This window comes from Erinaceus europaeus, chromosome 1 (genome assembly GCF_950295315.1).
Source record: "Erinaceus europaeus chromosome 1, mEriEur2.1, whole genome shotgun sequence".
In the NCBI taxonomy this organism is placed as follows: Eukaryota; Metazoa; Chordata; class Mammalia; order Eulipotyphla; family Erinaceidae; genus Erinaceus; species Erinaceus europaeus.
This window is the reverse complement of record NC_080162.1, coordinates 187,486,684-187,502,872: the sequence shown is the minus strand read 5'-3', so window position 1 is coordinate 187,502,872 and position 16,189 is coordinate 187,486,684. Positions and strand designations below refer to the sequence as shown.

At 41.8% G+C, this 16,189-nt stretch overlaps 2 protein-coding genes across 6 annotated transcripts in view; one reads left to right on the top strand and one right to left on the bottom strand.

Annotated features, from left to right (window-relative positions):
- TRIM55 (tripartite motif containing 55) overlaps positions 1 to 2,988 on the top strand; it is a 64,783-nt gene extending 61,795 nt beyond the window's left edge. For 4 of the 5 annotated variants that reach the window (XM_060200819.1, XM_060200820.1, XM_060200816.1 and 1 more), the window contains one exon: positions 2,253 to 2,988. In XM_060200819.1, the coding sequence (XP_060056802.1) occupies positions 2,253 to 2,375 (123 nt within the window). In that variant the 3' untranslated portion in view covers positions 2,376 to 2,988. The remainder of the gene's footprint in view (positions 1 to 2,252) is intronic. The other variant, XM_060200818.1, reaches the window with a different exon arrangement.
- A 2,144-nt stretch (positions 2,989 to 5,132) lies between these two features.
- On the bottom strand, positions 5,133 to 6,193 carry CRH (corticotropin releasing hormone). Its single transcript, XM_007527384.3, has one exon. The coding sequence runs from the start codon at positions 6,157 to 6,159 to the stop codon at positions 5,653 to 5,655; it is 507 nt and encodes a 168-aa protein (XP_007527446.1). The 5' UTR covers positions 6,160 to 6,193; the 3' UTR covers positions 5,133 to 5,652.
- Positions 6,194 to 16,189: the final 9,996 nt, after the last annotated feature.

Here is a 16,189-nt window from a genome sequence, read left to right as displayed (position 1 = left end):
TTGTATCACCTTTTTTGATCTCAGTAACCTATGGAAGATATATCCCATAACTTGTTTATCTAGTTATCTCTTGATGGACATTTAGGCAGCTTCCACTCTTTGGCTCTTGTGAATAATGCAGCTATGAGCAGAGAGGTGCATATGAACATAGGGGTGTCCCTTGTAGTGTTTGAGTACCCACTGGATAATGCCTAATATGGTATTGCTATATCATTGCTGGGCTAGTCTGGGGGTGCCTATTCTTGGGCATGGACTCTCTGGGTTGGAGGGAACATGATTGGAAGCAGCCGGGGTGGCTACTCACTCAGTGACGCGAGAGATGACCCAGGAACTGAGCTGGTGGTGGTGAGGCGGTTCAAAATCTTTATTCATCCCTGCGTGCAAGTTCTTAAAGGCCGGAAAACAGAAGTGGCAAGTCGGAAATGGAAGTGGCTTGACAATACCATACATGGTTAGGAAAGGGGCAGAGAAAGGTAAAAGGGAGCTGGGAAAGGTAGGAACTCCCTCAGCAACTATTGCGAGGGGTTTAACTGGTAGGATTAATGATACCCTGCAGGCAGGGAGGGTCTTGAGGGTAGCAAAAGAATATATCAAATGTGCAGAATGGGTGGGGAAATAGGGAGAAGACCTTAAGTCATTTGTTAGACGAAGCAGAACATTGATATGTAGATAATAAGAGAGCGGCCATTGTGTCAAGGAATGCAGGGTGAAGCACAAGCTGGCTTAATGTTTTAAGGAATGCAGAGCCCTGTAGGAAGAAAATGCAAGGTCTCTGGAGACAGAGTAAGCTAACAGGGAGGCAGAAAACTGAGGTCCATTCTTCTCCCAAGCTCAACCTCAGAAAGAGAGAGTCTGACAGGGAGATTCATTTCCTCAGTTCCCCATTTCTCAATGGGTAAAACCTCACCACGCTCAGCCTGGTTCTCACAGTGCCCCAGCTGATCAGAAGGTGCTTCCATTTTTATTTGAGGGCTCTCCATACAGGTTTCCATCAGCATTGCAGTAGAGGGGGAATTATTTTACTGAATTTAAAATATAACCCTAAGACATTTATTTAGAAAAAAAATATGGAAAGGTACTCCTTTTTCATTCCAAGCTCTTTGTGTGGCAGCAAATCAATGTGCTCTCTGAAGTTTTGCTTTGCCTGTGCCAAGTTTTGCCCATTCATATAGTAATTTCATAAAATCACCAGCTGCTTCTGAGATGAGTGCATGTGCCTACATCATTGCTTTAAAACTAGTGGTGTTCATGGGAGGGGGTGGGTTATGGGGATTGGGTGGTGGGAATTGTGTGGAGTTGTACCCCTCCTACCTTATGCTTTTGTTCACTAATCCTTTCTTAAATAAAAAATTAAAAAAAAAATAGTGGTGTTCTAATAAAGAAAGCCAAAAACCAAAAACGAGGGATGCTTTTACCAGAAAAATCATGACAGTGTATTAGGTGCTTTTAGTAGTTCTTCCAGTGAGACCTGTTTGTCATGGCACCTGTGAGTGTAAAGCATTTGAGTTGATATATTTAATTCTATTTCAGCAAGTCATTTTTATGATTGTGTCTCATTTCATTATTGCTTTTAATTCAAAAAATGTAAGTACATTGATCATTATTTCAAAAGCGCAGCTTGTATCTATTAGTCACTTATTAAAGGTTCATGTTTTTTATAGAGAAGTCTATATAAAAATATATATCCACTTAGGATTATTGATATAATTAAATTAAATTCCTTTACCTTGAGGGGGAAAGTACATTAATTCATTATTTGTTCAAACTACATCTACATAGTTTTGCAAAAATTATACTCTAGCCTCTATATACATACTCAGGTAGTAAGTCTTACTTTAGCAATGGAGAAATTATGATATGTCCTTGCATGTCATGTGACTTGAAAGTATCACAAAACAAGATTTTTTTATGTCCTGTAAACCTTTTTAAATCCAAATTCCTATTAGTGTCAATGTAACTTGTCTTTTAAATCATGTATAAGTGGACATGAAGAATTAAAATAGCTGGAACTCTTTCCCAAGAACTTTCTTCCACTGCATGTTTATGCCTCTTTCTGGATCATGAGTGTGAATTAGTTTCATATATCCTGACCAAAATCAAGATAATTTGAGCTTGCTTTTTCTCCCTAATAATAATTATATGCCTAGTGATAATTATTATTACCATCCTTTCTCCTTAGTAGAAAAGTTACTGAACTTCCCCCAAAGAAAAAAACCTCTTCTTTCTCTGATTCTGATTCTCTTTTGTTGCAGACTGGATCTGAGCATCCGTTACTCCAGGGACAGGTGGCAGCTTCAGGGAGTGGAAATACAGGTGATTCTGAGCTAGCGCATCACGTCTTCTCCTTTTCTTGGCTGAACTCTCTGAATGAATGAAGTTCCTTCCAACTGCTGTCCCTCTATCTGCCTGTCTGTGTTGCAAACAAGCTGCAGGGAACCTAAGTGGACTTAGAATGATGCAGATGATGAAAGGAGAATCTCAACAGGATTTCTGCAAGATACATAAGAAATTGTAATTCCAGATGATGTATCTGCGGCATTGAAACGAAACAATACTTTGAGAAAATGGTTGCAGAAAGTATTGGAAAAGAGACATTTGATGTTATGCCTTGGAAACACTATGAAGGATGTGTGGGTGACATTGTTATGTGTGGTATGTGTGGGTAAGTAACAAGTGATGGAAAAAAAAACAGTGGGCACTAACTACCCTCATATATAATAGGCACTGGCTTTATATTATTCTTTCATTGTAACTCTTATTCTTTTTCCTTGCTAACAATGCAAGTGCTCAGTGAAGTTCAGTATTTATGTAGAAATGACTGATTTGTAAATCCATGGACAAATGGTATGTCATTGACCAAAGTTATGAAATGTTTCAAGGCTTTCTGCCTCTCCATAACAGATGTTTCTGGATGTGTATCCAGAAATGTTCTTGGACTCTTATTACAATTTAGTAGTACAGCAGATTTCAGGCCCAGGACAGTCTTGTAAGATTTTGTTAAATATGTATCACTTTAACTGAAAATGTTTTTCAATAAGGACTATTTTCTCCTAGTGTCCACTGGGGCACTAATCTGGTGAGCTGTAGAAGAAATGCATGTATGCACATATACTTAAGTTTTGCTCTACTTGTCCCATCATAATGCCTCTTTCAGAACATAAATATAACTTTACTTTGTATGGACTCTTAAATAAAGATTGTTTCTAACAACTTGGTCCCATCCTGAGTTATTCAGTGTGTTATATTATCTTACCAACCCATTAGTCAAATGTATTTAAAAGCTTTCAGAGGAAGTAGTAAACATTTGAACAGTTCTTTTAGCATTACAATTGAACCACCAAAGTTGAATGCTTTATGGAACTAATTAGATGTTCCATTTGAATTTAGAATCAAGTAGAAATAGTTTGTAGTGCTAAGAATTAAAGTGACAACGGTAGGCATTGATATAAATGAAGGGGGTATTTCTAATGCTTATTATAGCTAAAGATATTCATTTAAAGAAGTATTTCCCCATGTGGCATTATTTTGACTTATTTTTATTAGTGACTTGATATTGATTTACAGAATTAAAACGGGTATAATTACACACCATTCCTACCACCTGAATTCTGTGTCCCCATTCCCTCCATTGTACAACTACAGTAGTTCTCCTAAGGTTGCAGATATAAATTAACTATTGTTTCTTTTTGTTTTTTTATTTTTTATTTCTTTACTTATTACTGGATAGACACAGAGAGAAACTGAGAGTGAAGAGAGAGAAAAAGACGCCTACAGCTCTACTTCACCTCTTGTGAAGCCTTCCCCCTGCAGGTGGGGACCAGGGGCTTGAACCTGGGTCCTTGCGCACTGTAATGTGTGCGCTTAACCAGGTACGCCACCACCTGGCCCCGACTATTATTTCTATAACTGTCTATAGCTATATATATCTGCCACCCTCCCCCCCTTTTCCCCCTATGGCCCTGCCTTCTCTTGCTTTCCAGTTCATACCTACACCCATTACTGCCTCCTGTTCTCCTTCCCTCTTTCTGGGTCCTGATAGAATTGGAGGTCAGAGCCCTCTGGTCATCTTTCCCCTATCATTTCTTCCTCTCTGGGAGTATGGACCAAAATTCTTTTTGGCATGCGGAAGATGGAAGTTCTGGCTTCTATAATTGTCTCTCCTCTGGACATAGGTGTTGACAGGTCGATCCATAATCCCAGCCTGTTGCTATCTTTCCCTAGTGATGCAGGACTCTGGAGAGGTGAGGTTCAAGGACCTATTGGTGAGGTTGTCTGTCTAGGGAAGTTGGGATGGAACCATAATAAGATCTTCAACTTGGTGGCTGACAGGCAGTAAGATATAAAGCAGGAAAAAATTATTGATGAACAGGAGCCAAGAAGTAGGGAGGGAGCAGATGACAATGGGGATCTTAGGGTGTATAGAAACTCAGGAGTCTGCTTTAGGTATGTTCCTAGGGGTCCATGACTTTTGTAGTTTTTGCTTGCGTTTGACAGCTACCCTCATGTGCCATTTTATAGCAACTGAATTTAGTTATTTTTAGTGCTTTTGTATTTCTCTTTTTAGAAGTAAATATTAGGAAATAGATGAGGAAAAAAGTTCTTTAGTACTACCAAAGTAGTAGTTTGATAGTGGGTCTTTCACGTTGGAAAAATGAAGGCACCATTTTGCATTTATTGATTTTACTGATTAATGAAAGGGAGGGAGAATTAGAACATCACTCTGACACATACAACACTAAGGATCAAATTTAAGACCTCATGCTTGAGAGTCCAACGCGCAACCTATGGTGCCACCTCCCCAATCACCTGACTGTAGCATTTTGGCCCTATGGTTCAGAGAAATGCCCTGCCTAATCCTGCTTTTTTTCTTCCCTCCTCTTCATTCCCAGTTATTTAACATCAAAGAAGATACTTGTATTAGAAGTCTACAGCTCACTTATGGGTTTATAGTCTTAATAGCTGGAAGCAACTTCTCAAGTTGTTTGACTCAATCAATGAGGAATAATACCTCAAAGATATTGCAGGATCTGTGTAAGCCACTAATACATATCTGTATTTTTAGGAGCAAATAAAGTGCAAGAAATTTGTTTGCTGAAGAAGCTTGGCATTGAAGGACAAAAGTAAAGTCATGATTACCTTTGCAGCTTTTATTAAAAATATAATCAACGTTCTCTTACACAACCAAATTGACCAAGGATTGGAAAGATGTTTTATTACTGAAACATTTACAACAGGAAAAAAAAAAAAAAAGTTCGTTCAAAGAGCTTACAGATGTCTAACCCACCCCAAAGAATGACATTTTCTTTGGTCCAGACCACAATAAAATCAATGAATGACTTGTGTTTGTTTCTTCAAAACGTCTCTTCCCAGGTTTATACTCAATTGAAAGTACAGTTAGAGACACTTAAAAACGGAAACTAAAAGTAGACTAGATGAGATTTTGTTCTTTCACTGCACATGAATACACTGTGCATGCTAGTTAAGGAGTATAGGCTCTCGCTGTGCAGCCTCTACACTTCAAGCTATAGAAAAATAAACAAGTGGTTTCAGAGCAACGGTATGATACAGAATACTGTAATTTTTTGTATTATTATTATTTTTGCTCTGTGTGCCCGCACTAAATGTAGGATCTTTTTGGCCAAATGCCCCTTTTCATTTCCCTACCATATCCAACAGTTTCCTGTTTCTGTGCGCTTGCTGTGCTAATCTCTCGGCCCTGGCCATTTCCAACACCTCTCTGAGGAGGTGGAAGGTGAGATCCAAGGAGATGGGTGGCACCTGGGATCGCCTCTTCCTCGCAGGTGCCTCCTGGCTGCCGGTGGCGGCGTCCTGGGCTCGGCTGTCGAGCGGCTGCAGCAACGCGCGGAAAAAGTTGGCGGCGGCCTCGTCGCTGCTGCCGCCGGCGAAGGAGCTCTTGTGCGGGTTGCCCAAGCGCAGGAAGTATTCCTCCCCCAGGCGGATCAGGACGGGTCGCCCTGGCTGCTGCTGCCCGGGCTCCTGGGGCCGCGGCGAGGACTGGAAGACATCCTGGGGCTGCGGGGGTGGCGGGGGCGCGCGGGCGCCGGGGCCCGGCCTGGGGATGAGCAGGACCCCGCAGGGTGCGCAGGGCAGCAGGGCCAGCAGCAGGGCGCCCACAGGCAAGAGCAGTGGCAGCCGCATGTTTGGGACTCTGGCAGAGGGCGGAAGGAGAAAAGGAGAGAGAGAGAGAGAGTTGAGTTCCCTGGGCGCAGCACTTGGGGGTCTCCCTACGCGACCGCCGGGCCGCGGTTCCCGGCTCGCTGGGCGCTGTCCGCGGTGCTGGAGCGCCCCGCCGGGACTTGCGGAATTGGGGTGAACCCGAGGAGAACGGGGCGCCTTTCTGCTGGCCGGGCTCTGCTCAAGTGACCTTTCTCTTCCCGAGACGCCCCGACGGTCGGATTCTGAGTCCCTGAGAGCTACGGCACATCTCAGGTGCTCCAGCGCCCCACCCCGGGCCCCCCCCAGCCCCACTTGGGGTGTTTCAGCTTTTTCCTCCACCTGGAGGGAAAGCCAGTGCCTCTCCCTTCCTCTTTCTTCATGACTGTCTTTACGTCCTGCTTTGGCGAGCCGGGGCCGGGGCTCAGATACTCAGCCAGAGAGGAACAGCTGGCAATTTGGTTAAGAGAAAACGGCCGGCCGTCTAAGTTGACTTGGGCCGCCGTTCAGCTCGGCTGGGAACCTGGAGGCACCGGAGCCCCCCCCCCCCCCACTACCACCACTCCCGCGCGCTCACACTCCCGCCCGCCCGCCCGCCCGGCCGCATCGGGCCGCCAGCTGCGCGCCGCGCCCACGGGGCGGCCAGAGCCCGCTCGCTCGCTCCCAGGTGCCTTTCCGTCTGGGCGCTTCCTACCTTCCCGGGTGCTTCCGCAGGTGAGCTGGGCGCTGCTGCCTCTCTGCAGGGGAACGTCTCCGGAGCTTTTCCAGGGGAGTGTCTTCCCTCTTCTGTTTCCACTCTCTCTTTCTCTTTTCTTCGCCTCTTCTTTTTTTCCTCCCTACCTCTTCAATCTCTCAGCGCACTTGGGCTCTGAGTTTCCCCACTTCAGAGTCTGAAGTGGGATTTTATATAGTGTCGACCCTCTTCAGAAACCACGCTGCATTTGCCTAATGAGCTGACGCTCTCTTGACAGCACGATTGCGTGCTTCCTCTGCTCCTGCATAAATCATAGGGCCCTGCTTGGGAGCGAGGGGCAGAGTTTTCCTATCTCAACACTGCATCTCACATCCAATTATATCAACAGATATTTATCGCCTCCTTGGTGACGTAAACGTGTCCTAAAATGGAAGAGCTTCTTATGACTTGCCCATTGACAAAAATTCTTGAATGAGATTTCCCAGGTGTGAAAACATACTGACCTCTTACTATGAAAGGCCAAAAACTGAGAGTCAGAAGAGGGAAAAGATGGGAGCGAAGAAGAAGGGAATGTGTAAGAGGGGAAGTAAATCTATGGGGAAAGCAGCAACCAGTTACAGGAGGTGGATCTGGATCAACCTCTCCCCTCCCTCCTAACTTCTCCGGCCAGTTGTCTCTGCTAACTCCTCAGTGTCTGAAAATATCCCTTAGCTAGAAAACACGTATTCCATCACCTTTCTGATTGAATAAGAACAAAGAACAAGAAGAGCATGCAGGGGCATCCAGATAGCTTTTAAACCTCTATCTGTTTTTTCTTCCCAAGAACAGATTTAAAAATATATGTATATGAATCTTCAGAGACCACACTAATAAGTCTCCTGAGACACATCTCAAAAGTGTGTGTGTGTGTGTGTGTGTTTTTTAATGATAACAAAAGCTACTCCTATCAAAACGGACACAAACCATTGTTATTATTTCTTTTAAAAATGTTCTCTGGGGCTGAGGAGGTAGCACAATGATTCTGCAAGTTACTTTCATGATTGAGGCCCCGAGGTACAAGGTTTAATCCCTAACACCGTCATAAGCCAGAGCTGAGCAGTGCTTTAGTCTCTGTCTCTATCTCTCACAAATAAAATATTTTTTAAAATGTTGTCTCACATTACGACAGGATGAAGTACCTATAATGTCACACTCAAGTTTTGAATCAAACTGATACTATCATACAGGTGGGATGTAGTTACTTCTAACTCTGCAATTCAAAATATAATAATTCAAAACACTGGGGCCTATGATTCAATTTAGCTTTTAGAAAACTAGAAGAGACATTTATCAAAAAATGTTTCTTTCTCATTTCTGGTTATCTCTGATGCTTCTTTTGTAGCTACCATGACAAATGATATAATACATATTTCAATCATCTTAAGCCTGCCCTGATTCATGAGTTCTTAGAAACAAAAGGAAGGTAAAAGAGAAGTTCTAACAGCTTACAGAGAGTCCATAATTGAATCATTGCACTATGCAATGGACTTTTGACAGCAGAAACAAAGAAAATAATGTGTCTTCTGGGAAAACATGTGAATTGTTAATAGCGAATCATGATTATGGAGAGAGAAACTGTGTTTCAAGTTGGTGGGCTACAGAGAGGATCTTAATGATTGTTGTTATGGACTTTATTCCTCAGATACTAAATTGGTATGCTCTCAATTGTCTTTTTCTTTTCTCCTCCTCTTCCTCCTTTCCTTTTTTTTTTTTTCTTTTTTCTTACTTTAGTCCATGACTCCCCACTCAGTCCCCAATGGAAATTTTGACTTAGACATTAATTAGGAGGAGGAAGTAATTTGGATGGGGAATTTTAGGTAAATGCTTACAGAATAGAACTAGTGAAGGAGCAAGAGCATGAGTTTAGGTGAGGAGCTCAGGGAGGTCCCTCTATAAAAGACACATGTTTGGGCATCTAACTAACTCTATATCCTTTTTTACCTCTCTCCCACTAGACTCTAGAGGAGATGTATTATAGATCGTAGCTCTGACTAGGGCTGAAGAAGAAAAGGCCTGGGTCCCAAAGAGAGAATGCAGAACAGCCTATCACCTACCTCAGTTTATCCAAAAGAGAGATCTCACTGAATCACCACACAGAAACATTGCAATAATTATGTGGTTTCGATGAGAACTAGATTTTGACTTTCCTAAAGTCACTTAGCTGCTAAGGTAAAGTTAGTGTTAAAACCCAGTTCTCTGGCATACCAACCTCTGTTGTTCCCAGATATAACCATGAACATCCCTTTTCATCATAGACACAGAAGTAAATTGAACTGAGACAATTTACTTAGATAAAGCAACATATGCACACACTAATCTGAGGTGTCTTTTCTTAGAATTTCCTTATACGGATTAATATCTTAAGTCATGAGAGTACCACGATTCCCTCTGCATACTGATGCCTCTGGAGGCTGATCTTAATCTAATCTAAATTCTTTTCTTTTTTTCTTTTTGTTTTTCCATGGTGGTGCACGGGATTGCACCTGGCATTTGGAGCCTTAGGCATGAGCATCTCTTTTCATAACCATTATGCTGAATGTTCCATCCTCCGAAGGGAGAATGGACAACATATTCTATGCTACACCTGAGGAAGATGGGTCGATATTAGGGCAGCTTGGAATGTTCCTACTCATGACCACAGAACATGAGCTCAGATCTAGAGGGATGCAGAGGTCACACAGGCTCCTAAGCTAATTCTGGGCCCCAGATCACATCAAATTGGTGGGGTTTACAGTCAATATTTATACCCCTTTTCCCATATTAGGGAGCTACTCTCTTCCCTGATCCAACTTTCTGGTCCTTTTTCCAGCCATCACATCATCTCCCCAGACAATAACTTGGATCCACTGGCATATCAGATTTCAGGCTCAGGGGAAAAAAAGAAGAAAAGAAAAAAAAAAACAAACTAATATAGCCACAAGCCCTTTGGAATTTAACTAAAAAATGCCTATTAGCTATCTACAAAATGGAGGACCCCCCCCCCCCCCCAATTCTTCATCTGCACTATTTCAGCCCTTAGGTCCATGATTGGTCAGCAATTTGTTTGGCTTTTTATGTTAACTCTCTTTTCAGCCACCAGGTTCCAGATGCTAGCATGATGCCAACCAGACTTCCCACCAATGTGTCCTGGAGCTATCCTTCCCCAGAGCCGTTCCCCACTAGGGAAAGAGAGAGACAGGCTGGGAGTATGGATCGACAAGTCAATGCCCATATTCAATGGGGAAGCAATTACAGAAGCCAGACCTTCCACCTTCTGTATCCCACAAAGACCTTGGGTCCATACTCCCAGAGGGTTAGGGAATAAGAAAGCTATCAGGGGAGGGGAGTGGAGGGGATACAGAATTCTGGTGGTGGGAATTGTGTGGAATTGTACCCCTCTTATCCTATGGTTTTGTCAATGTTTCCTTTTTAGAAATAAAAAAAATAATAAATAAATTTAAAAAAAACATTGTTATCTCTCCTGCCCCGATTTTAAATCTCTGCCTGAACATAATGAAATCCCAGTTGGTTTTGTAATATGGCATTTAAAATGTACTCACCACTACAGGCTGACTTTTTAGATAGAAAAAGACAGAGAAATAGAGGGAAAGAAGCCACAACACTGAAACTCACCCCCCCCCCCCCCAGTGCTGTAGGGGCTGATTCCAACCTGAGTGTTAAGCATGACAAATCAAGTATCCTCATAGGCAACTTATCTCACAGGTCCCTGTACTGCCAACTTAGGATACATTAATGTTGTTTTTCATTAGCAGAGTGACTGCCTCGAGCTTTTTAACTCATAGACTTCAGTTCTGAGTATGTATTCCTTCAGTCTAAGCATTTAATGTTTCAAATTAATAAACTGATTAAATTTCAATACTGGGCTCAAACTGTTGATGGATTTTTAATGACAACTTTTTTCTTTTTAATATTAAATAACCTATAATTTTAGACCAGGGAGACCTGAAGCAACTGGTCTTGTCAGTATATAAGATACAATTATTTGTAAATAGCACTAAATGACATATATCACGATAAGATCTTGTATAGAACCTCTGGGACTTTGCTTGTTTTCCTCCATGCTTCTTTTGATCCATACCGTTTGATACCACATCCGCTGATCTCAACCAGATCAATGCAACCAGGGCCACCTCTACCTGTTTCACTTCAGACTGTGTCCAGAGACGCCAGGCCTAGGATTTCAACCCTCCAGTTCCAATACTCAGGTGAGACCTTTCCTAGCTTATAGGACTCCTAAGTTCCATTTTGGGTGGCACACCTCCTGGCAGAGTTGGAGAACCTAGATATAGGCCAGGGTACATGAGATAGGGCACACGTCCAAATGTATCATAGGTTAGGGGAAAATGTATACCTTAAAGCAAAAGTGTGCAATAGTTTACAGTGACTCAGTAAGTGCAGCAAGCAAGTAGAAAGACATAAGAAAGACACTGTAAAGTACTTAATCAAATAGTTTCTACTTAGACCTAGATACCTTCCTCACCTACTTCCTATTTCACTCCCCTCAATCACTCTAAGCCTGTCAGATGAAGTCAGCACTACAAAAGCTAGATAAAGGCAGGAGACCAGCACATTCTAATAAAGGCCCTTTTAGTCGCTACCAGGCCACGCTATCATCCAGGGCCCTAGTCAGGGAATCTTGGGATTTTCACATTAAAATGATGGGCCTAGACCCCTGATAGATCCCTCTCTCCACCATCACAGGTCATCTCTATCAGGAACAACATCATAAACCCTCTTGTGGGCCTCTATAGGACTTTTCCCTCAATGTAGAATAACAGTGGTAGAAATTGCCCCACTCTCTGAAGAGAGGCTGGGTCAGCCTACTCTGCCATGTGAGAAAGACTGATCCCGAAATGAGTGCAGCCTAGAATGTTCCTAGATATGACCATGGAATGAGAGTTCAGACCAGTGGGGATGTAGAAATTACTTGGGCCCCTGTGCTAAGTATGGATAGATATGGGTCCTAGATCAGATCGATGGGGTTTACAGTTCATATTATTTGTATACTTTCCCATATTTGGGAGTTACTATCTACCTTGATCCAGCTTTCTAGTCCTATTCCCAACTCTGACACCATCTTCCCAGACAATATTTTCAGCCTACCTACACATTAGCTATCAGGCTCAGGCAAACTTAGTAAAGTCATGGGCCCCTAAAACAGACTACCTAATTCAAACATTTGTTGAAACAAATCTGTTATCTACAGTGATACATTAAAAAATATCTACAGTGAATAGGAAGTTTGGTAATTGTTTCTAACTGTACTTAAGGCAGATTTGTAATTACTTTCTTTTTAAAAATTTTTATTGGGAGGATTAATAATTTATACAGTTGTAAATACAGTTGTTAGTATATGTATAAAATTTCTCAGTGTGGAGAGAATGACTTACATGAATAAATCAAAAAATTACTGGTGTTGGGAGGTTGTAGATAAAAGGAAACTCTGTTAATATTGCTGGTGGGAATGCAAACTGGTACAGTCCCTTTGGAAAATTGTATGGGCAGTGCTTAAGCAAATAAAAATGGAATTAGCTTATGATCCAGCAATATCACCATTAGGAATTTATCCAATGGATACTCAAACACTAATTAGAAGGGGCATATGCACCCCTATGTTTATAGATGTATTATTCACAATAGTCGAAGAGTGGAAAGCAGCCTAAATGCCCATCAAGAGATGACTGGGTAAAGAAGTTATGGAATAGGGAGTCGGGCGGTAGCACAGTGGGTTAAACTAACACCTGGTGCAAGGTCAAGGACCAGCATAAGGATCCTGGATCGAGCCACTGGCTCCCCACCTGCAGGGGAGTCACTTCACAAGCAGTGGAGCAAGTCTACAGGTGTCTATCTTTCTTTTTTACTTTGTCTTCCCCTCCTCTCTCAATTTCTCTCTGTCCTATCCAACAACAACAACAACAAACAGCTATGACAATAATAACAATAACAACCACAACAAGCACAAGGGCAACAAAAATGGGGACAATGGACTCCAGAAGCAATGGATTCATAGTGCAGTCACTGAAACCCCAGTGATAAACCTGGAGGCAAAAAAAAAAAGAAGAAGTTATGGGATATATCTTCCATGGAATACTATTTTGCAATCAAAAAAGATGTTATTGTGTCCTTTGGGACAAAATGGATGGAACTGGAAATGATTGTGCTTAGCAAAATAAGTGAAGAGATAAAAGACAGCTACCAGATGGCTTCACTCATATGTGGAATCAGAGATCTGATTTACATGAACTTGCCAAAAAGACAAACAAACAAAACCATAAGCAGACAAACTGTAAGATTTGTGAGATCTACTATCGAATGTAAAACATTAATTCCCCAATTAAGAAGTTAAAAAAAAAAGATTTGTGAGAACTATGGTGGTTATCTTTGGGAGGGTGGGGATACAGAGCTTCAATAGTGGATGTGGTGTGGGACTACACGCTTTGATCTTGCAAGCTTGTAACATTATTAATAACAATTAAAAACAGTAACTATTTTTGTTTATTTTTCTTTATAGGGGAATTAATGTTTTACATTCAACAGTAAATACAATAGTTTGTACATGCATAAAATTTTCCAGTTTTCCATATAACAATACAACCCCCACTAGGTCCTCTCATCCTTTTTGGACCTGTATTCTCCCCACCCACCCATTTACCCCAGAGCCCATTCCAGTTCAGATTCCATTTGTGTTTTCTCTTGTGATCTTGTTTTTCAACTTCTGACTAAGAGTAAGATCATCCCATATTCATCCTTCTGTTTCTGACTTATCTCACTTAACATGAATTTTTCAAGGTCCATCCAAGATCGGCTAAAACCGATGAAGTCACTATTTTTAATAGCTGAGTAGTATTCCATTGTGTAGATATACCACAACTTGCTCAGCCACTCATCTGTTGTTAGACACCTGGGTTGCTTCCAGGTTTTGGCTATTACACATTGTGCTGCTAAGGACATATGTGTACACAGATCTTTTTGGATGGATGTGTTGGGTTCCTTAGGATATATCCCCAGGAGAGGAATTGCAGAATCATAGGGTAGGTCCATTTCTAGCCTTGTGAGAGTTCTCCAGACTGTTTTCCACAGAGGTTGGACCGACTGACATTCCTACCAGCAGTGCAGGAGGGTTCCTTTGACCCCACAACCTCTCCAGCACTTGCTGCTGCTACCTTTTCTGATGTATGACATTCTCATAGGAGTGAAGTATTCCATTGTTGTCTTTATTTGCATTTCTCTGACAGTCAAAGAATTGGAGCATTTTTTCATGTGTTTCTAGGCCTTTTGGATCTCTTCTGTGGTGAATATTCTGTCCATGTCCTCTCCCCATTTTTGGATGGGCTTATTTGTTTTCTTGTTGTTGAGTTTGTCAAGCTCTTTATATATTTTGGTTATTAGCCTCTTGTCTGATGTATGGCATGTAAAGATCTTCTCCCATTCTGTGAGGGGTCTCTTGGTTTGGGTAGTGGTTTCTTTAGCTGTGCAGAAGCTTTTTAATTTGATGTAGTCCCATAGGTTTATGCTTGCCTTAGTCTTCTTTGCATTCGTTTCATTGAAGATGTCTTTAAAATTGATGCAGAAAAGAGTTCTGCCAATATTTTCCTCTAAGTATCTGATAGTTTGTGGTCTAACATCCAAGTCCTTGATCCACTTGGAATTTACTTTTGTATTTGGTAAAATATAGTGGTTCAGTTTCATTCTTCTGCATGTTTCAACCCAGTTTTTCCAACACCATTTGTTGAAGAGACTCTGCTTTCCCCATTTAATAGTCTGGGCACCTTTGTCAAATATTAGATGTCCATAGGTGTGGGGGCTTACCTCTGGGCTCTCAATTCTATTCCACTGGTCAGTGTGTCTATTCATGTTCCAGTACCAAGAAGTTTTGATGACAATGGCCCTGTAATACAATTTGAGATCTGGAAGTGTGATGCCTCCACTTCTGTCCTTTCTTCTCAATATTATTTTGGCAATTCTAGGTCTTTTCTGGTTCCAGATAAACACTTGTAAATTTTGTTCCATTCTCCTAAAAAATGTGATTGGAATCTTGATGGGGATAGCAAAAATAATAAATAATTTTAAAACTTTTTCATAATGCTCTACTTCCCCCTCCACCACAGAGTCCTTTGGTGAAATACACCAAACCCAGTTCAAATTCTGCCTCATTTATTTATTTATTGTTAAATTTATTTATTTATAAAATGGAAACATTGACAAGATCATAGGATAAGTGGGGTACAATTCCTACCACCAGAGCTCCGTATCCCATCCCACCCGCTGATAGCTTTCCTATTCTTTAATCCTCTGGGAGTATGGACCCAGGGTCATTATGGGGTGCAGAAGGTGAAATGTCTGGCTTCTGTAACTGCTTCCCTGCTGAACATGGGTATTGACAGATCGATCCATATTCCCAGCCTGTCTTTCTCTTTCCCTAGTGGGGCAGGGCTTTGAGGAAGCAGGGCTCCAGGACACATCTGTCCAGGGAAGTCCAGTTGGCATCATGGTAGCATCTGGAACCTGGTGGCTGAAAAAAAGAGCTAAGATATAAAGCCATACAACTTGTTGATTAATCATGAACCTACAGGCTATTGCAGATGAACATTTGGGGTCTCCATTTTGGAAATAGCTAGTAGGTCTATTTTAGGTATATTCCAAAGGGCCTATGACTTTATTAGTTTTTGTCTGAGCCTGACATCTGATATACAGGTGGGCTCAGGTTATTATCTGGGGATATGATGTCATGGATGGAAAGGGGGCTAGAAAGCTGGATCTGGGAAGAGAGTGGCTCCCAAATATGGGAAAAGTATATAAATATTGTTGCCTGTAACTCCCCAATGATTTGATATGGGGCCCATATTCAGCATAGGAGCCTATGTAACCTCTGCATCCCTGTAGGTCCAAACTTGCATTCTGTGGTCATCAGTAGGAACATTCCGAGTGGCAACATTTTTAGGACCTATTTTCTTCTGGTGATAGGTAGAATATGTTATGCAACTCCCTTTCAGAGGATGGAACATTCTCTACCACTGTTGATGCACATTGAGGGCAAGGTCCTTTGGGGCCCCCAAAGGGGTCCATTATGTTGTTCCTGATGAAGATGACCGGTAACAATGGAGAGAGGGATTTATTCGAGGTCTAGGCCCATCATGTCTGTTTGGGAATCTCAGAATTCCTTAAATAGGGCCCTAACTGATGGGTGGCCTGATAGTGACTAAAGAGTCATTGTTAAAGTATGCCACTCTCTTGCCCTTATTCAACTTTTGTAGCCCTTACTTTGATAAGGTTAGCTTTTGA